Source organism: Bombus bifarius, unplaced genomic scaffold (assembly GCF_011952205.1).
Source record: "Bombus bifarius isolate JDL3187 unplaced genomic scaffold, Bbif_JDL3187 scf7180000010271, whole genome shotgun sequence".
NCBI classification, from domain to species: Eukaryota; Metazoa; Arthropoda; class Insecta; order Hymenoptera; family Apidae; genus Bombus; species Bombus bifarius.
Window position 1 is genome coordinate 5,827,653 of NW_022885586.1, and position 22,471 is coordinate 5,850,123.

The 22,471-nt window shown below is 38.1% G+C and overlaps 1 protein-coding gene across 2 annotated transcripts in view; it reads right to left on the bottom strand.

The window, feature by feature from the left end:
* Nucleotides 1–84: 84 nt before the first annotated feature.
* The window catches only part of LOC117216380, a 39,712-nt gene continuing 17,325 nt past the window's right edge, over nt 85–22,471 (bottom strand). Inside the window, exons 3-6 of one of the 2 annotated variants that reach the window (XM_033463053.1) lie at nt 4,297–4,553; nt 3,129–3,192; nt 2,337–2,585; nt 85–1,944 (exon numbers count right to left, since the gene is read on the bottom strand). In XM_033463053.1, the coding sequence (XP_033318944.1) occupies nt 1,588–1,944; nt 2,337–2,585; nt 3,129–3,192; nt 4,297–4,553 (927 nt within the window). In that variant the 3' untranslated portion in view covers nt 85–1,587. The remainder of the gene's footprint in view (nt 1,945–2,336; nt 2,586–3,128; nt 3,193–4,296; nt 4,554–22,471) is intronic. The other variant, XM_033463054.1, reaches the window with a different exon arrangement.

The following is a 22,471-nucleotide window of genomic DNA, read 5'->3' on the forward strand; positions in this document are numbered from 1 at the left end:
TTTGGATATTTTATATTATTTTCTATACTATGTGGGTTGTTCCATCTTTGTGTTTTTAAATTCCTCATAACACGCAACCAACTAATTATCTTATTGTGTTATTTTATTAGTCGTAAGGAAACACGAAGATTATAGGGGAATGAAAATCGATTAAATTTTTAGACACGTGAGACGAAACTTTTTTTCTTCGATGAATTATAAACGACGTTACAAAATGAATATTTACATTCTACCGTGTCGCTTGGAATAATACAAGGTTCATTGTACTCGTTACAAGTTAAGCTGGTAAATCGCGCGGAACTCGCGATCTATTTGCGCAATCTCGACGCAACGATTTCACATTCGCAACACGCATAAGCGGCGAAAAAGAAATAGGCTCTGCTTGTTTTGTCGCACGTGATTAAATCTACGCGGTTTTCAGTTTTATATCGTGGCGACTCTTTGGCAATCGATGCAACCTTAACGAAACGTGATGAAAAGAGTAGAAAAGATAGAAGATAGAATTGCCTATTTACAACGATTTATAAAAAGAAGATATAATATTGATAGTATGTTTCTTTAAATGCAAGCTCTGTGAAAATTAAACCAGATAAACTCGTCAATTTTTGTAACATTTACAATCGCGACTGGCTACTAGGGGTAATTACCAAAGCTATCCGAGTACCTCGTCGTTTATTCGATATATTTACACTCGAATCCCGTTCGATCGTATTGCACGACGAAATTTACAGCACGGGATTCTGCTAAAATAACTTAAAATTCTTAGGCTCGCTCTCTTAGACGCATACACGATTGTTATAAATAAATAACTGTTACATTCCTCGATCTTCTTGGGTAAAATGTAATTTCTAACATATAAATACACGATGGTGTGAAACCCGAGGGACTATTTTGTACCATTTTTAAATTCTTATACAAATTCTATAGAAGTTGCCTGTAAAAATATTAATATTCCCCCCGATTATTTATCTCCTCGTAATACATCATAAAATTGTGAAACATTTAATTCAATACTTTAACGACGACGTTCAGATAAGTCCCAAAGGCTTACATGTTATTACACTCTGACTTTGTCCATTAGCATATCTCTCTATCGCAAGACATTTACACAATATACGGCTGAATATACTATTTACCTAACGTTTCGTACGTCTACCTTTGGTACAATTGTTCTCGCTATTGACTATAATCGTAAATTCTCTTTGTTCTGTCTGATCGACGTGATATAGCCGAGACACGAATCAGTGCTCCTTTTTACCATTTACTTTCTATTCCTTCATAATCCATTACCATTCACAAATAATCTCAAATCTGAAGAACTACATTCCTGCAAATTGATCTTCCTCCAAAATCTTCCCTCAAATTCTAATTTTCAAAGAAAACTAGGCCCTACCTGAAAAATCTTGCTACATTTTAGCTCTCACCATTACTCAACTTCTTGCTTCAAATACTGCTTAACACGATTGAGAAAAAGCTGCAGCCAATTATCAGCACATTTCATGCAGCTGCAACTTCATTTTTCATTTTCACATTGTATAGCATTCATGAATCAATTCTATCAACAAATTACAATTAATTATACAACGTTTATATGAACAAATAATTTTCGTAGTCCGCGTACGAGGACGCTGTGATGTGTTTCGATGAGATTGGCGTTGATGGAACGCTCTGAGGCAATTGTTGCATTCGAGGTAGTTGCAACTGCGGTAGTTGTGTCGCGTGGGGCACCACGATTCTTGGTTGCTGATTCAGCGAGCCCAGGGACAGATGATGTTGGTCGATCTTATGGATGTTATTATTGTTGATCGGACTGGCATCTTTATGCTGATACAACTGCAAATGATTGTTGTTGTCGTTTCCTGGGTTGTAATGGGCCTGATGGGTACTGTGGAGGTTCAGTCTTGACATCGCCATGCTGATGCTCGAGTCCGACGCCCACATGCTCTGCGAACAGGACGATTGTGTAACGAATTTGACTTTCTATTATGTTCTAATGAATGACGCCGATTATGTTGGTTGACGCAGCGAGATGCGTTCGTACGCGCAATTACAATCGACAGTCTTGGAGAACATCCAAGATTAGGAATTCCTTTGTTCTTTGCGTGAAAACACGTACAATGATCGTTTGGTTTCTTAGAAATCGACTTTTGTGGAGAAATTAGAAATCGACTAGTTTGCCTCCTGATAATTAATTTTTTAACTTGCTGGGTAGAATAATATTGAGGAAGCTTTTCAAATACATATTCCGAATATTCAATAAAAATATTTAGAAAGTTTCTCAGGTAATTGTGGATTAATTAAGGGAATCTAAGGTAGTTAATAACTGGTTTATGTACTTTTCTTCTATGAGGATTGTAGTCAGGGTTGCGTCTTATGCGAAGATGACGATCGGCGCTTGCCCATCGTTGCGTGACTTTAAGGGGTGAGTCGTCAGGATGCAACTTCCTTTGGTACTCTTCGCCTTCGCAGACTTCGTATAGAGAGAATTGTTCGACGCGTTCTTTAGAACTGTAGCAGCTCAATAACATCTGGATCAGTTCGTCGACGGTAGTCTGTTCTGAGACTAGTAGACTCTTGTACTTTGACTGTAAACGATAAAATATTTTTGATAAATTACTTGTAAAAATATCGGTAAAGTAGCACATACAATTTTATAGAATAAAACACAGAATAAGACAAAACACAATACATTAGAAGAAAGAAAATTACAATAAGTGAGAGCAGAGAATAATATACACCGCTCTTTACATAATAATTAAGGGATCATTTTCTGTGTCACTTTGATTTTTACATTCTCTTCTTGTGTTTCTACTCTTTTTTTGTAAATATTTGCTTTAAAGTCAGTCTCTATTAAAGTCAAACTGTCAAGTCTGTTCTCTCGATTGGTACAGTAAAAATCACCCTCTAATTATTCTGGGTACTGTACGATAAAATACAGTAAATTAAAATGGAGTACAACGCAGCAGAACAGAATAGAGAAGAATATGGAAAGTGGGTAAAGGTAATAGACTAGTCGGATTTCTAAACGTCGTAAAATAGAGTAAAGTAAAATAAGGTGGAATAGAACGAAATAGCAAATTAAATTACGAGGAAACATGTAAAACGGTTCTGAAGTGTGCGTAACTTACTCCGGACATGAGCGCGCTGTCGTATATTTTGACAAGTCCACCACGGCGTGTTTGCAACGAGAATCTGCAACAAGAAAACATCCGTGAATTTCATGGATATCGTAGGGGTCGGCGAGTTCAAAGGGAATCGACAAACGCTACTTCTACGTAAAAACACGGGACCCGAAACTTCCAGTCAAACACTGTCTGTCTACGTATATCTTTGCCGGAAGTTTCGAACTACCATGAAAACACTGTTGACTTCCAGCCTTCTTCCTATCGCACGACACAAAGCTTCGACACTTAAAATCTAAACGTTTCTGCCTTCTGTTCGCAGACCTTTCCCGAAATTTAAGTATCTCGACACCTTTCTTCGTCTTTAGGAATACATACATTTGCATTTTACGTTGAAATAAGAACTGAAATATAATGGATCCTTGCATAATACGAAATATGTGTTCCTTGCTATACGAACCATGTGCTTAAATGCAGATCTTTATGCAAATTTATATTTCTACGAACTGCTGCATTGGTGAACAACTGAAGAAATTCAAGTAGTCATTTCTTTCATTTTTTAAATATTGTAACGAAGATTTCACTTTGAATACTATGTATCCTATTTCTGCGTATTGTGTAAATTTTGTATATTTTTGCACATTTAAATTTTCCATAAACACGTGGACATTCGTGGTCTACTTGCAACCACTAGCTTCCCCTATGGACGTATTGCCTTTTCTAAAAAGAAAGTTGAAGATTACATCGATTTGTAATCGTTTTATGGGGGTATTTTTCCAGTTCAATAAGTACACCATCGTAACTCTTTCATCACCTTATAAAAGTCCATCTCACAGAAGCTAAACAGCGGACTACTGTATTTATAACGCTGCTACCATTTCGATTAAAAATCTAAGCGAAACAAGGAAGCCACCATCCTCCGACTTATTCCCCCAACTCGTTAGCATAAATAAAGGCACGTCTCGCGCGGTCGAGCCAGACGACTCGAAGAAGCCAGAACAAAGGGAATCTCTCTCGAAAGGACGTTGCTCGTCGTTGGCTCGTGCTCATCGACCCACAAGAAGTCGTGTTTACGGTCGGTCGCGAGCCCTGAAATTACGTCACGTAGCCGACCGAAACCGAGGGGAAGGTAAGTTTAAAAGAGTAGATGGAGAAAGGATGACCGGAATCGTACCTGGAATCGCCACGAGGATGACACGATTGTAAGACGGCAGGCCTTGCATCCTCGTCCAAAGGAAGAACAGTCCTCACGTTCGGTCTTCGTACGGTGACCTCCATGGTGAGGTAGTACAGCTTGGGATCACGGTGCCTCATGCGATACTTGTTCAATAAGTTCTGGACGATCTCACGACAAGTCGTTTCGTACGAGATGCACAGGGTCTTGTACTCGATGTCTGGTCGCAGGCAGTTGGCGTACACTTTTATGGTTGTCTGTAAGGAAAATCGAAGATCGTTAGTATGCATGTATTTTGGTAAAAGTTTTGCGAAGTTTGCAAAACCGTAAATAGATTTAGGAATGTTTGGGATGGAAAAATTCAATCGTTCATGGGGTTCGTTTAAAAATAGATTGGATTACTGTCAGAGCTGTCTGGTCAGAAATTCTTAAATAAGAGAATTGAGAATAAGAGAATCTGATAGTTCAACTGTGATCTCTGTAGAATTAATCGATACGATATTCACAATTAACTAGATTAATTAAAACTTGAGGAGATTAATTAAAATCTTGGACAAGTATTAGGATGAATATTCCGTGATTGGAATTGGATCATTAGGATGAATGATCCGTGGAATCCACGGAAGCAAAGGTACATTATTCACATTGCAATTTCTAATATCACAAATTTTTTCTCTTCTTTCTTTCTCCGGGGTTAGTATCCTGTCTGAATGTCTCACATATCTAGAAGTTACCCTTTTGCGTAATGTTTTGATTGAATTGAAATATTATTCTAAAAGTCTCTTAATAGTCACTAGCTTAAAATTTAGAGAGAGGGTTGTTCTAAGAAAGAATACGTGGTTCCTTAAAAGATGCCTGCATCGCAGAAAGAAAAAGCGTGGAGGAAGACGACGTCCTGTTGTCGCAGGAGGAACTATGAAAAAAATGGTAAAGCCTCGATGCACGAGACGAGAACCTTGACAATTAGTCCATAATTAACTCGGAGACAGACGTTAGCCACGCGTGCTGCATAAAACGCTATCAACCCTTCAGATACACCAGTTACGAGGGGATGTGTGCACCGAAAATAAACCAGACACCAGATCACCCCGTTCGCAGATGGTTAAAAGTCATACTTGTGTGTATTCGTATGTCAGGATTAAGCTCCGTTTACACAGCGGTAGCCTATAATATTAAATACATGGGGTGTGAAAATTGATGTTAGCCCCACACGAACAGAATCAAGATGTCCATGACCGAAATTCGTACGATAAAATTAAATTTTATAAAAATTTCAAGTTCAAACAGTATATAACTTTCATTATAGAATAACTAAATATTTCAGGGCTAAAAAAATGTTGTTCCTGTTTCTATCAATTATTAAACCTGCAAGCAGCGAAGGCTGCAATCTTGACTCATACAGATATCTCAAGTTTATTATCGCTTTCTATCTTACATATAAGTATTATTATTTTATCAAACTATATTAACAATTTTATTTCTTAAGTAAATTTAATTATCACGTGCGGATAAAAAGCCTTTTCACTTGACTCTTCGCTTTATCGCTGTGAAATAAAGCAATCGACGTTGGTGATAATGGTCTAGCCTCTGACCGAAGGTTAATATTAGAAACATATTCCGCTGGTATTCTAGTGAAAAAGACCACAAAAATCAGAATTAATTTTGCCAACGTCAAATGCACACATTTATCGCTTGTTCAGTTCGAGAGATTAAGCTCATTAATACCACGGTCGAAGCAAGTAGCTAATTATAAACGTTCGAACTCCAATCTGTCAATAAGCCAGATGTTACTAGCCGAAGACTTGGCCCACACGTTTGCAAGTACCACTCAGCGTTTGGAAAACACGTGTAGGCAGATTTTATGACCGCAAGCCACGCTTTATTTCCAACTGTAACGATCTGCGCCAAATGCGGCGAATCGCGCGCGGTACAAAACTTGCCATCGCTCGAATCACGGGCTACGTGTCAGCGCACAATGATTTTCTTCGAATATACCAAGCGAAATCATGGAATTAACGGAGTATGACGTTCGTGATACCTCGATTGAACTCGTTCAGATTTTCGCTAAGCTACGGCCATATTCGACGAGCACGTTTCGAAGAGAATGCGGAGATTATCCTTTCACCGCGTATCGTTTTGTAACGCAATATGACCCTTTTATGTCTATGGTTTATTTGGCTATTCGATTCCTTGGATAAATTGAATGGGCATTATATGTGAACGTGTTTGGACAAATTTAGGGGTGCCCCGTATCAATTACTACACGCTTGTTCAAACATCGAATGGCTGGTCCGTATCCCTGGATAATCCTAGATTCTAGATAATTGGTGTACATATTTGTACAATAAAGCGTAATTACTTTGTGTAAATATGATTGATATATTTGGTCCTGTCGTTTATAGAATTTTATCTTCATTAGTTGATTAATTGTAATATCAATATTAATGTAATATCAATAATTGTGATATCAAAGAGCACAAACAGTCTAAAGCAAGTTGATAGTAAAAGGATAGTTGTGTAAATTAGTTACAAGGAAAATTCTAAAGGGAAGTAAAAATCGATACAAATATACTATACTTGTACTAAAATCTTCATATATTAAAGCCAGGAACGTGATAATTATATATTCTTCCGAGAAAAATGACACGCTCACATATGGTGACTGAGTTTAATTCACAGAAATATTCATAATAATATTCATCGTATCTTTTGAAATTCTTAAACAATCACTAAATGTATATGCATAGAATTTCGCAAGAAACCAGAACTGTTTGAAGACGAGTATAATCTACTTTAATACTGTAAGGAATATACCAATGAAATTATGAAAATAACATGAAATATTCTGCACGTTAAATTCAGCCTCAAAAATGGTTCTTATCTCAGGAACAGAATATTTTCGATACTTCCGATATTTCAAATCGTTTGTAGAGAACGTAACGCCAGGTTCGTGGTCGTATTTGCGTACCAACTAAACAAACAGCGGGGTCCTAGCACGCCTCCATCGTGGAATTCCCGGTGGTGTTTTACGACGACCGGGAATCGATAGAGAGTTGGCGTGTTCCGTTCTAACGAGCCCTAACAAAGCAGTAATATATATACGCCGTTCTTGTAAACACCACGTCGCGTTAGAAAACGCTTGTGGACTGTTAGAATTTCTAACGTCTTCTCCGTGCTACCGTATATGTAATTTCTGCAGAAGAGAAGAGGAAAGAAAAGACTGTCGCGACGTAGACACATTGCGAGATTTCTGATTCATCGCAGAAATTCCAATACGCTTACGCGCGAACGTTTATGCGGTTTACGCGGAATCCGCGAGTGCTCGAGCACCGAAGTATCGATCCTTAGTCGACTTTTTCTGCTCCTTGAACGTGGTTACGAAGGTCGCTTCTTGTTCGACGACTCCAAATTCCATTTTCAGAAGCTGCCTTCTCAGAACTTTCTACTTTTCTCCATTTGGATCATTATAACGTTCTGTTCCCTGTGCAAGATGCTTCGTTGAATGTGGAAATTAATTCGAGTTAAGTTTCTGTTTTACATTCAGATTTCCTCATGTTGTGAATTTGTTTCCTTGTGTTTTGAAGATATGACAGATGCGTTTATATATCTTGACAAGACTTACGATTTTTTCGTTTTTAATATTTAGTGATTGATAATAAAACTTTAATCGTATTTATAAAAACATAGAATTAATTTACGCACTCAACAGGAATACCAAGTTTCCTGTACTATTATCATTGCGACTTTTATTACTAAATAATTACTACTATATGAGTCAGCAAATCATTGAGTAGTTTTTTAAGATATCAGCTGTCATGGTCGTCGGTATGGAGATCGCAGAAATAAATTTCTAACAATTTTCTACTATCGATAGTAACCTTCATGTAATGCAATTTTTTACATGAATATTTTTCGCCTATTCATTAACAATGACCTGAAACCTACATAACATTAAAAAATTAAAAAAAAAAAAACAGTTGGCAGTTAATAAATTGTAAATGATACGAATGAATAATTCACACTTTATAGTTTTCATGTTTATAAGATAAAACAGGCAACTCTAATAAAACATTTTTGTCGCACAACAAGTCGATCATGTTATCGGTCGTGTTTATATAACGAAGCGAGTGAAGTAGCGCGTTCCTATCGAATCCAAGTTACTAATGACGGCCGTAGTCTAAAGAGGAACTGCATTCGATCGACAGAGCGTGTATTTTCTTCGTTGGCGGCGGCTAATGAAAGAGAAAATAATATGAAAGATAAGAAAAAGCGTGTAGACGACCGCATACAAGTGTCAAAGGGAGGGTCTGTCGCTCGTCAGGAACTAGTTCAAAAAAGAAGCCACCCTGTCACAGAAACATCAATAACTCCCAGCCGGCTGTACGAACCGAAATACACGTCAGGATATTCCTGCTTAGAAGTTCGAGTGCGTTAAAGGTATCCTGTCGTTAGAACAATCCCTATCTACATATGTATGGAACCACTTCCAACGTAAGTGATATGAATAATAATCTGGTCGAGGTTTTGATCGAGCTATTGAACTGGTGAGCAAAATATTAAGTACCAAATAGAAGGAGTAAAAAATGACTTTTTTTTTAATAAAAAAGAAAGTAAATTACACACAGAGTAGGATGGAACGTGTTACAAGCGATAGAATAAATCATTTTTGCTTTTAGAGCTATGATAAGGTAGAGATATGATCGTAAATGGAAACTTTAAAATGTGTCTTGTAAGCGTCTTAGTACAATGGATATAATTATAAAATAATTCTTTGTATTAGAAAAGGAAAAAGGTGCAGATGGATCGATGTTAGTTATGCAAGTTAAAAAGTAGGTTGTGAAAAAACATGGAAGTATAATGTACAAATGAGTAAATGTAAATTATGTACATTTCTTGTCATACATTTATGCACCCTCTAAATTTCTAGATTTCTGAATTGTTAAATAACGATGAAAGCATTCGAGTGATAAATGATGTAAGTACCAAAATGAACAAAAATTTGAACTATTCGATTCAAGTAACTCCAGCAGTTAGTTTCGAGTCTTTTGCATAATTAAATTTGCTCGGTAATCGAATAACGAAGAATTAAAGGAGACAGTGAAACTGGAAGAATTAACAGTTTCCCCCCAGGAAGTCAAAAAACATGCTTCATGTAAACGAATCGTCCTAATGGGGAAGTTAACAGGCAGGAATTCGACGAAGAGGAAGTCCACCCCGCGCTAAATGAAAATCCAGCGAGTAATCTGGCGTATCGAGCGTGAAACGTAAAAAAATTCGGGGGAAGAGAAATTGAGGAAGAGCACCAGAGTGGAATGGATACACCATCTGCTTACAGGGTGCGTTATAACGAAGGGTCTTTTCTTAACAGGAATTCATCAAGCCCTTCATAAACCTTGGTCGTGCTTCCAAGAATGCACTTTCGGTACACTTATGAGTTTTCAACCAGCAAACTCAAATTTTAATCGCCAGAAAATGAAAGTCAACCTAAGTCTCCCTTCCATTTTGATCTTTTTCTAGCAGAACAGTCACCCGTAAATTTCCATGGCAAATTTCTGCGTAGATAAAAGTGGCTGATTCGTCAATGTACTAAAAATAGACGGGGTATCGCGAATTTATCGTTATCAATGGCTGAAGTAGAACAGCAAACCCACTCTCGCGAGCGTGACACCCGTTATATCACGTATCCCCGTTTCTAAGCAAGGTAAACGACACCTTTCAACGGAAATGCTATTGAACGGCCTTGCTGCTTTTCTAATCAGCTAACAGATTCCTGTGCTTACATAATTAACATCGCTAAAGCCTAAAATTATATTTTCCACGAAATTACGCCTGTGAGCTTTAATAGAGGCTGACACTTGGTAATATATCGATGAACGAAACTAAGGAGTTGAAATTAGGGAGAACGAACGAGAGATCGCGTTTCTCAAGCATGGAAATTTCTCTGAAAAAGTGAGACTTCTCCTTTCGCAATCTGGCCCCATTCAGGTCAAAGAGAGCTGAGCGGCTGATCTTTCGGAATCCGGAAATGGCAAGGGATTATGAGAAGTGGCGCGCTTTATAATTAGAGCGCGAACAAAATCGTGTGGTGTTGGCTCGAAGATCGTGTAGGATTTCTTCGTGTCGAGTGTCCCACGCCAATGGAACCACACAACTAGTTGCGATATCCATTTTCTGACCCCCTCTCTAATCTTTTTATTTATTTGACGTCATGTCTTTGCGTCAGTTTTATTAGAATAATACACATTATTACACCTTCCGTCTGTTTTTTCGCGGATCTTTTTACTCCAAAAAATTATTGGAACAGTAACTGATACCTACAAATCATGTATTACTACTAGAATTTTTGGAAACTGTTGGAATTATTTAGAATAATGAAGCATTATTGTTAGAAGGTAAGACAATCGGAGGTTGAAAATCAAAAAGGATTATTAAAAATTATTGGGAATTACCGAGCAATATAATTATTTAGAATTATTAAGAATTGTTAGAATTATGTAGAATTATTATTAGAAAATGCGATAATCGGAGAATGAAACTCAGACTAAAATATCGATTAGGGCTTTCGTTCATGTATGTACACAGTATACAGCAGATGGCACGAGGAAACGCGAGATATGGCGAAGACAATACGCTAACAATTCGCACAGAGACTCCTGAATTCTCCCTTTGGTTTCGTCACGACGTAGTTCGACGTCTGTTCATTAATTTTCATGCGAGCTCACGTACACGTGGTGCATGACCTCGGTTTGAATGGTGGCAGTATCAGCCAGTCCCAGGTAGGACCTCTCATAATAAATTCCTTATTCCAGAAGTCCATTGAATCCTGAACGACGGTCTGTCTTTGCCCCTTTCCTTGCTGGCACGTGCTTTTCGATTCTCAGCTGCCATGTTCCTCTCTAAAGGGTGTTCAGGTGCTGTTGCTGTTCGAGCACGTGTCCCCACTCTCTGATTTCCGGCAAAAAAAAAAAGAAAGAGAGAAAAACGAAGGAGGAGGATCTGGCGACGCTTAGAACAAAAACTCGACCCTGAGTGGCAGTAATTCGTGTCCTCCACCTCATCTTTTCGTTCCTCCAAGCTGTGAAACAATTGTTCTGCACGGTTGCCTCGCCTTCTAAGGAAATCAAGGTCGCGCAGCTTCGTTCGAAGCAATTTCATTGGGTCAGAAACAAGATTCTCGATAGAAAGTGATTTCATTGGAACTCGTGCAGTTGATATTGCTGCAGAGATCTTGTTCCTTGTGAGTTGAAGGTAGATTGTGACAAGGATACCTAATAGAGACAAATATCGTACAGTTGTAATAAAAATAGCCGCGATCCTGTTGCTGCCACGTTTCATAAACGACAAAAGGTTCGCTGACCAGGTACAATACGACCTGTTACATGATCGTATATAGAGAAGACAGATACCTTTCCTACCGATGTCGTCAACGTACGTAACCGCTGTCAGCGAAAAATTGATCACCTCCAATATCGTGTTCCCCGTTATTAGTTGCACGTATCGATTTTTCGAGTCGCGAGCCAGGTCAAAATCAGAGAACGTTTAAGTGTCCACAGAATAATTCACATGGTAAATGGGAAATTAGTAAGTTCAATTCTAATAGAATTAGCAGAAAACTCAAACAGAAACCATATAATTAGTAGATACCTTAACAAGTTTAACACTGGTGTCATTAATATTCATAATAGTTATCAGTAAAAAGTTGACCATATTATAAATTATCGTTACTTGCTCGTATCGACCTTTTAATTCGATAATTAAAGCCTTCATACATAATTGGATTAACGTTATTAGTAACATTTAAAAAATTGTTGAATTAATATTATTGAAATTTTAGAAATCACAAGTTAAAAGTGCTAACGAATTCCCTTGCGTAACAAGTTTGGTCTCAAACCAAGGAATATCGCTGAAGCAAATGTCTCGAATTACAATTAAACTAGTAAAATTGTAAGAAGTATAATAATATAGTATATACTGCAATAGAAATCTGCAATCTACAACTTGCCTCTTATTAATTCTCCAATATAACTAGTTCCTAAATTCAACTTAAAATTTAAGCAATTGAAGAATAAATCACATATAAATGAAAGACCAATTTGCAAACAAAAACTGACGCTTTTGCTACCAGAAGACTCACAATTATTGTCAACAAAAAATTGATTTCTCGTTATTGCCTTCTGGTATCAATCTTTCAATTCACTAGTCAAGTGATAATCAGGAAACATTTAAACGATTAGAATTTCAATCATACGTAAGTGAGAAATCATTGAACCCAATCTCAGTCAGAGACTGGAGGAATGATTAACGAAGTTAATTAAGAGAACATCAAGGAGATTTCGATAACGATTTCCTGCAAACGAGATAGGCGAACGAAGGAAGCTGTATTACCCAATCCGCGATTTTTTTCCCGTTACACATCGAGCGAAGTTATGTAAACCGGGTCGTGCGACGATTCGACCAACAAAAGGAGCCAGGAATAGTGGCAATTCTCCTCGCTGGCTTCAGCCGCCTCCAATGGATACGAATTTCCATCGAGCGTGCGAAGTGTGCTTCATTCGGCAACAATTAGACTTCCCAGGCTTTCGTAGCGCATTGTTCAGCGGCGGGAAAGTGGCAGCGCGAAAGTAAGAATCCGCAGGAAACGAGAAGCCCGCGATTTCTCATCGAATCCAGAGACGAGATCAATCTGGATCACTCGAGACGATCCCGAAAGGAGCAGTGAGGTATACACGTGGGACCTAGAAACCCGGAGAGAGAGTGCTCGATTGTATATTCCGTTGAAAATTTTACTTTTGCGCCATTTTTCTGCTGCATTTAATAATTAGTGGCAATACCAGAAGGTAATTATTTATAGACTCTGGATTTTTATGCATTTATGTGAAATTTCATGGTGGAAAAATACACAGAATACACATAATATACAAAATATCGAAAGTATACTACTCGTGGGTAAAACAATTTCCTACTTAGGTCGCATTTTTTAAATTGTATTAACAGAAACACGAATTTGCGTAAATGTGCGTAGTCTATTATTAATGATTAGAAGTAGCGGAGTGACTGTCAAACATTGTGAAACTATGCTGTAGTTTAAAAAGCTCTTTGCTTTCAGACTACGCAATTTCTAAATTGTGAGTCATATAAAGAAAATTCTTGTAAACTGACATAAAAGACTACAACTTATCATTATTTGAAGCAGTTGGTAGGTATCTAAAATCAGCAAGTAACGTCAATATAACCGTACAAAAAGAAATATATACTATTGCCAAGTTGTTTAATAAGTCATTTTAATCTATAGCCCCCTATAACTCTATAAAAACATAATACACACTACTTCTAATTATTAAAGTACCATTAATTAGTGTATTCTAATAAAATTTCTTATATTTATAAGTGACAGTATATGTATATACTCTTTCATACACTTCTTGGTTTAACTTCTTTCGTCAACTTCTCTTATTAATATCTCTAATACGAACAAATAACAGAAACTGGCTGTTGAGTCATTCAGATAGAAAAAATCGTCCGAGACCGATTCATAATGTACGCACAAAGGAGACACTGAATCATCGTGATGAATATTATTTTAAATGAATTTTAAAATAGATACTGGAATAAAGCAAAAAACGGATATTATTTCGTAATCACGTTACTAACTACTTTTGCATATCCTGTTTATGCACTGCAAACGATTTATGCAGCGAACAATGAGGACTTATCGTGAATCTGAAACGAAACAGCGAGTGTGAAGTAGCCGACGAGGTAATGTTCACCGTCTTATGTATCCAATGAACACACGATTAAGAATACTCCTTGGAATACAATTTGGAATGGTCGTAGAACCAGGAATAGGTTCGCAGAGATCTTTTTGCCCGGAAAAAGCAACGTCGTCAGATAGAACGCAATGGGGTCAATCTCAAGCGTCTGAAGCTCGCGTGGCGAGGTCAAGAATTCCTCGCGAGGGTCAATCACTGTCACTTGCATTAACGGAGGCAAGCATTTCGTACTATCGTCGCGACGTCGCAACTATGACGTACTGCATCGTATGTTTCGCGACTTTTCGCCGAAGGTTCAGTGGCCCTTGCGTTTTTAACATACAGCAGAATCTTCATAAATCCTATAGAATCCTATTATATTCTGGTCTTTGTCAAATGAGACCTACAGGAATTTTCTGAGCATTCAAAAAATTCCATATGAACAGTTTAGAATCCTATTATTTTTCGAAAAGTCACAGCTGCAATAATTTTCTAACAGCAGCAAAAGTTTCCAGAGAGTAATAACAGAGAGGGAATAAGCGTAAATATATTTAGTAACGGGAAATCCTCATAAAAACACGATCCTCGCCGCTTATTACAAACTGCAGCAAATTATCGAAAGAAAGGCAAGATGAAGTTCAATCTCCAGAAGACTGCAAACAATCAATGATAAGATCACGAGAACCTATAGATCCTACAGAGTCCTATTATTTCTTAATCTTCAAAAGCCAGACCTCCAAGAATTTTTGAAAAATCCAAAAGTCTCGGAATGTATGATGATAAAGAAGAAATAGATATAAATAAACCTGGTAACGGGAAATCCTTCTAAAAACGATTTCCACCGTTCTTCTCAAAGTGTAACAAATTATCGAGAGGAAGACAAGGTGAAGTTCAATCTGTGGAAGAATGCAAGCAACGATGAAGTAACAGAGATGATTTACAAAATAGCTCACACAGTGCGTAATCGCGTTGTCAATCAACTGTTTTTGCGGAGCAACATATTTTCCAGGTTGATGCACGTATCCCGATGCAGCGTCTAGTTTGTAATTGCGCCTCTCGATCCGTGCAGCACATGGAGACGATAATTAACGTCTCGTCACGGACGATTATTAGGTATAAAACGAGAGCTTAGACGAGCCGCTAACGATGTAATCGAGCGATTTCATTAAGAACGGCACAAGCGAGCATCGTTGCAGCTAAACGCGACCGCAGAAAGTGTATTCCATGCTGGCTTACGCGTCGATGAACCGTTTGCTGGACGTTCCATGGCACGCCAACTATCCTTATCGCGGATCGACGACCGTATGTTTCATCGAAACGTATTAAGAGTAAGTGTCCGAGGGATAAGTGAAATTACGCGGCTCGAGACTCGAAAACACGCGTCCAACAGAACGAGACTCGAATTTCAAACGGCGCGGGAGAGATCCCTCGTTGCCGCTGATTTCAGTTGATTAACAAGCACGTGAGCCGATTATGCGCGATTGCTATCGTCAACATGAAAATAGGTACTTTCGAATGCAACTGGAGATTATGCTCGTTTATATATAAAAGTGATATAGAAATGATATATAAAAAATTGAAATTGTTATTAGCATCAGTGTCGGAGAATTTCTTAATTATCCAATTTAAGTCGACGGATGAAATTTATTTCAGTCTCTTTGGAGTTGGTCAGACTGATCAACTCCACTTTTTCGTAATTTCTTAATTTCACTACATACGTACACTCTCAAATGGTACCGTTGAATCACTGATAATTTATAATCCAGTCACTCGATTTTAGGACACCACGTCTTAATTTATACTCTATAATTTATCTTATAAAGATCATTAATATTTACTACACAAGATACAGGATATAAAGTGAACCTCAATAGTACGGTATAACTAACATACTTCACAAATCTGACTTAAACTTTCGTGATTACCTATAATCCAATGATACCTACTAATTAAGGGCTAATACAACCACCCAACACCTAATTCAAAGCTTTTCTCGTACAAAATACGTAACGAAGAAAGAATATCTTTGTCCGTGACACGATCTTAAGGCAATGGGTGTAATTATTTGCAAAGGGCCACACAGGCGGTGACATTCTCGAATTTAACCAGTGAAGGACAACCGGTGGTGCACGTCCGTCGACGTCCAAGTGGCTGACAATTGACACCCGTTTCCGGCGCTTTCACAAAAGAAGCGACGCGGAGGAGGCTCCTCGAAGAATATAGGGCACGTGCCCTCATCGTCGCATCGCGTGCCCGCTTTCACGTGCACGCACGCCCTCTCGTCCATCGTCTTCCTCTCGCAATATGTTCTTGGTATGCTCAGGAACATAATACGGTCATGCTGGAACGTTTCCTTCCTGTGGTACATCCTATCGATACTAACTTCTTTCTGTGAGCCATATGGTACCGTCTTTGCGGGCTTCTTGGCACGAGATGAAAGCAAAACTGCACGGGACGCATCGGTGCATGGTCGAGCGTGCATGCTCGTTGATAATGATTCCTCGGCTGGTGGACACGGCGAGAGGTTCAAGAGTTAACGCATCCTCTACGGACTCTACTTTTTCTTTATGGACGGGTCATTGACCGAAAACGGTTGTTCGTAGAAATTATGTAGCATGTACAATGTACAACATATTCATAAAAACGTAGTACGAGCGAGATTAGAGAGATTGTGATTAAAAAAAGAGAGATTTCTATTGTGATTCAATAGAAGACGGAAATGAAAAGTAAGAAAGATGCTTCGTTGATTGCTTCGTTTTCCAGAAAATCGACTTTGAATGCTTGTAAAGTATATTCGAAATTGTTTAATTTTCTATTAGATACGAGTGGACAATTGGCATAAAATTATCTATATGCAAAAGTAAGTTAAAAATGCAGGATGATATTTGTATCGTTCAAGGTTTTCTTAATGAGAAAATAGCGTCTAAATACGTATGTCGATATACTTGATTTTTCAAATTTTTAAGAAGAATGGAAACTATCGAATTTTTAAATTTAAATGAAGCTTCAAAAATGCACAAGCTTTATTCTATATATCTTCATTATAATAAATACCAGTTAAATTACAGAATTGAATGCGTAAATGCTCGAGCGCCTCGTTTAATTAAATCGTGTTTCTCTTCAGTTCCTCTGCGGCAATTTTTTGGTTCAGTAACTCCACAATGAAGATAATGAGATGGATCCAATAAACGCGTTACGCAACAAACTACACGGGGACACGGCTATATAATGTAGCTGTCTAGTATTAGCATAGATAGTGAACCGGAGAAATCATCGATATTGTTGAACCTGATTATTTCATCAGATAGCTTCACCTGTAGAGCACTGTTACAAGATTCTCCAGTGCTTTTGCATCACGAATCACGCATCGAAATCGATATTTTAATGGCCACTGGTCAGGAAATCAGCGCAGCTGTTTACACAGGGTGTCCCGGAGTACGTCCACTTGGAGTGGAGTGTCGGTAGACGGCTGTTCGACCTCTGCTCTTTTATTTTTTATATGGAGTAGGCTGCTGCGAGCAAAATACTCGTCTCCTGTCGGCGGTGGCTATAGTCTCGAGAGAAGACGCGTGCTTCTACTTTGAAGAGAGAACGTCTGAAGATCTAGCTCTTCGAAAAATAAGCCACTTGATGCGCCCAATTAAAACGTGCGCGCCGAGAAAAGAAAAGAAAAGAAAAAAAAGAAAGAACCTAGTTGTCACTCGCGAAATTCTCAGCGAGGGAAAAGAAACTTCGCCGCAATTAAGATGGAAACCTCTTCTGTGTCGTATCAGATTTTCACGCGCATCGACACGGTGAAAACTGGTCTGGCCCGTTGCTTTCCACACGCTGTTTTCATTCTCCTTTTCCGTTCCCACTCCGAAGGCCAAATTAAAGAACGACAATCGCGACTCACCGGCAACTTTGTGGGTCGCGATGCTTAATGGCCGGATAAATTAAACTGTAAATCCAGCTCGGAAGTCAGCATGGCTGTTCGACTCTCTTTTGAGACGGACGGAGGAAATGTACAACGTCAACAACCATCGAGTTCGAGTAATTTACGTTCTAATCCCGTGTACGCCATCACGTGTAATTACTCCAATAAGATGACAACTGTCTGTCTATCTTGGCTCGCGAATACGCAACACTGATACTCGTCTGTCTTTAATGGTGACTAATTGCACACGCAATACTGTATCCAACTTTCTTATTAACTTTTACTTCTACGTTAATGACAGATTGTACCACTTCGTGACGATCGTTCGTCGAACTAATACTTGCTTATTTAGAAGGAGTTATGCCCATTTCTACGGTATGATTATTTAACTGGTGCCTTCTTTACTACAGGATCTATGTAACAGATGTATGTGACTGATTCTGAGAAACTTGTCAAGGTTTTAAATAAATTGTTGGTTCGTCGTTGTTGAAGATTTCTCATGTCGAATTAGTTTTATTCAGGGAGGTTCATCCGAGAGTTCTCTATGTCTGATTGATGGACCGTTCCATTAGTTTCTTCTTTTCCTCCTCTACCTTCTTCTTCTTCTTCTTCTTCTTCGTCTTCTTCTTCTTCTTCTACAGCTTGTTTATATTTACTAGTGCGCTCTGATCTACGATATTAAGAGAACAGGAGGTCGGTGACAGACGGTCGCAGGTTCGTATAATTGGTCCTTCCTCTGCTGCTGATTGTTTTAAACGAGAACAACTCGACCAACTTTAAGTCCCCCGTTACCACCAACACGCGCGCGATTATTAGCGGCACAACCAGTACATACGGAACGCTTACATCCGGTTAGTGGACCGTGGAAGGGTGACAATACAATTCTACGCTAACTCGAGGTATGTACGATTCTAATCTCATAGAGAATCGCGTAACATCGCTCATTTTCAGTTAGCTTCCCATCCATTAACTGTCAAGTACCGTTCAATTATTTAATTCCTCGAAACATTTTTATTCGTTTAGTTTAAAAGATATTTTATTCGTAAAAAATGTTGTCCAACTTGAAAATTTGTTGAACAAGAAAGAAAACACAGATAATGAAATGATATTTCAATTCGAAATATTCTTCTGGGAAACTTCAATTATTTGACCTTGAAAGCCTAAAATCGGATTAAAGACTCCGTTTGTATGAGAGGGTTAAGAGAACACATGGCCTTGTAAGTATTAAGATTAAATTAAGAATTGTATTTTAGGGGGAAACTTAAAAAATGTTAGGTCTTGAAAACTGAAGTTTAAATTTCCTAGGCCAAGTTGAGAAAATAATTGACTTCAGAAATTCAAGGTTACACTGGAAACTGTCTTGTCTACAAATATGAATATGGGAATAACGTCCCCATCTCCATATTATACGTTGGTCAAAGAAAATCTTCAGACGTATAAATTGTCTATTCAGCGATCATTTCGTAGTTACACATGACGTATAATTTTTTCGCAATACCCAGGTACAATGAAGTCACGAAAGGGCAAAAACTGAAATGTCTACGTCGTTATCTATGTACATAATCATACGGCTTTCTCTGTCCTTGCATTTTCCTAACCTAGGCCTGTAAAGTTGCCCTTCTGTTCGGTCGGTGCACAATGCACACACCTGACTGCTATTGCGGCAACCATAAGGCGATAAGGTCGACAACAGAGGGTTATCTGGAACGGAGGTGGTTCTTTTTCATGAATAATGCAGAAGCGAGGCAGTCACTGCGAAATGAATGCACGAAGTCTCGAACTTAGCCACTTAAAATTCCATAATTCCGTTCTCCTCCGATTAATCGTTACGCACAGGTGCTTTAGGAGTCAAGATCGATCGAAAATAATTTTATGTTGGTAAATCTTTTCGTTTTTATGGAGAACCATTAATGATGAACGAGATTATTGCTTATAAGCGGAAAGTAAATGGCCTGCACAGCGGTGACGCTCGTCTTCAGTTAACCCGTCCTCTTGACTTCACTTGACCAAGTGTCAATAAGTCGTATACTATATCAAGACCGAAAAACAACTGGAATGTGTGTCCTTTTATCACTTTGGATTTTCCTGGTTTCGTAATTCTAAATATAAATTTATTCCTGATTAATCAATATCACAAACTTTGTTCTATCTTTCCTGAGTAGTTAAATTTATATCGTTGAATCAGTGATTGTTATTGAATTTGAAAAAATTATGCTCTTCATCCTTGTTGTTTCCCGGAAATAGAATTTTGTAATCAGTTAAAAAGATTTAGATTGTTAAATTAGTGATTAATGTTGCACCTAAAATTTTTTATTCTGCATTATTTACCAAAAATAAAATCTCTTTTAACTGATTAATAAAATATAAGATCTTGAATCAGTAATTGTCAATGAACTACGAGAGATTCTATTTTATGCAATTGCTATTTTCTAGAGGTAAAATATTCTTTAATCCGCTAAAAATATTTCACTACTGAACTGGAGAAAAGATGTTATTCTTTGCTACAGTCTTCCTCTAAAAATAGAATAATTATTATTCATCCAGCAGGTCTACACCGACAAAGAAAAGAGAAGAGAGATATTGCCACAACCAGTCACGTCTCCACGAACCCTATTTACCCTCGCTGGGGGTTGCAGGTGCATTCTGCACTCCTTCAACAGTCGCGTGTCTAGTATATATAGGCTGTCGAACAGCTTTTCAATGACGTATGGTTTCATCGATCTATTTTCAGAAGCTAGTCGTAAAACTAATATTGGTGTCGTAACAAGCCGCGCGTTACTTTAACGGGGTTCATTGCACCGGAAGTTTCGTGTTCGTGCTTTAACTCTTTCGTCAGAAGAACCGTGGGGAAGCTAGAAATCATGGTAACAAACGTGAACGACGATAAGAAGCTCTCACCGTGGATTTGTGGGAAATTGTCTCGTATATACGATGGCTATCGTTTATCATTGTTAAACCGTGATTGATAATAGCCACTGTCCCATATCGGTACCACTCATTCGTATGTACGTTTGCATCCCAACGATCGTTGACACGAACGTGTTCAAATACACAGTTGATCGCTTTAATTAAATTTATCACGTTTTAAATTGTTCTAAGGAACAATGAAAAACTTTGAACTTCATCTATCGCTAACACATAAAATCCCGGTAACGGTATTTATAAACGTTCGAGTAATGATGCATGCAGACGATATGGGAACAGAGGAAGACACTTTCAACGATCACCGATATCAGAGAATCGGCGGTGTTTTTAAGACACCCGTTGCATACATGGCACGCAAGAGATACGTCGAGTTACTGGCGCCGTGCCTATCATTACGTTGTTTAACTCATAATACATCGTAACACGTACGCTACTACAGTGTGTATCTCAACCGTTTACGCGTTTCAACGAGCGTGCGCGCGCGAGCTCACGTTAACGATCCTGTGTGCTGACCGATCGACCATCGTGTGAGTCGTACCTTAATTCACTCGTTGCGTGTGGATTGTGGAATCAATCTGTCTACTCTTGTATATCAAAGCCTATGCTTTCTTAAAGAAAGTTTAATCGCATATAAATCGTAGGAAGTTTTGTACAGTGACTAATTACACATGTTTTATCGGCATTAGTACGTACGACGTTATTAAAATACTAGTCAGCCTTGAATCACGCTTTCTATTACTAAAAGTATCTTTGTTATAAGAAATAATATTTGCTGCAACTACTATTACTACTATTTCATCTGTCTGTCGAAACGCATAGAAATTAAAATGCAACAGTTGCATCCGCGGTATGACTTAAATAATTCAACAGAAGCGCCATATGCATCAATAACAGCGAATGCGTTGAATTACATTTTTGATCGCTTCGAATATAATACATTCGAAAATGAAAGGTTTTCCTGTGTTCAATAGTGTCAAAAAGTAAAGAAAATTACAGAGAAAGTGTTTTTCTTCCGTCCGGCTCAGGACCACGAATATCATCATCGTGTCCACACTTCCGGCTGTTTCGAACCCTTGCACGCTTCCCATCCGGTTAGCTTTCGAGTATACAGCAGCCTGTATCGATGACTCGCATCCTATCCGACTCATTGATGCGGTTCCTGTCCCTCTCATCCCTTTATTACAATGGTTCACATTTGTACATCAGCGATTAGCACGTTTTGTAATCGCAGATGAGACTCATTGTGTGTTGCCTTGATCCAGTCATTCGGTAGAATCAGGATTTTCCTCGTATGTCGCATAGAATTGGACTGCGGATGTTTATGGAAATTCAGATTTTTCTAAATACAATCAATGAAACAGAAGTTAAACTGAGATTTATTTTACTCTGTAAATGTTATAATATAACAAGGACTTTGTACATTCATATATACTATGCTTATTCTGTATATTTTTAGTTTAAATTTCTCGTAAGTGCATACAAATCCACAGTTTACATATAAACTCGTGAAACTTGTTTTGAAACAAACTTTGGACAATGATTGCACCAAGTATCGGACTACGTTAATATTTTACTAAGGAAATAT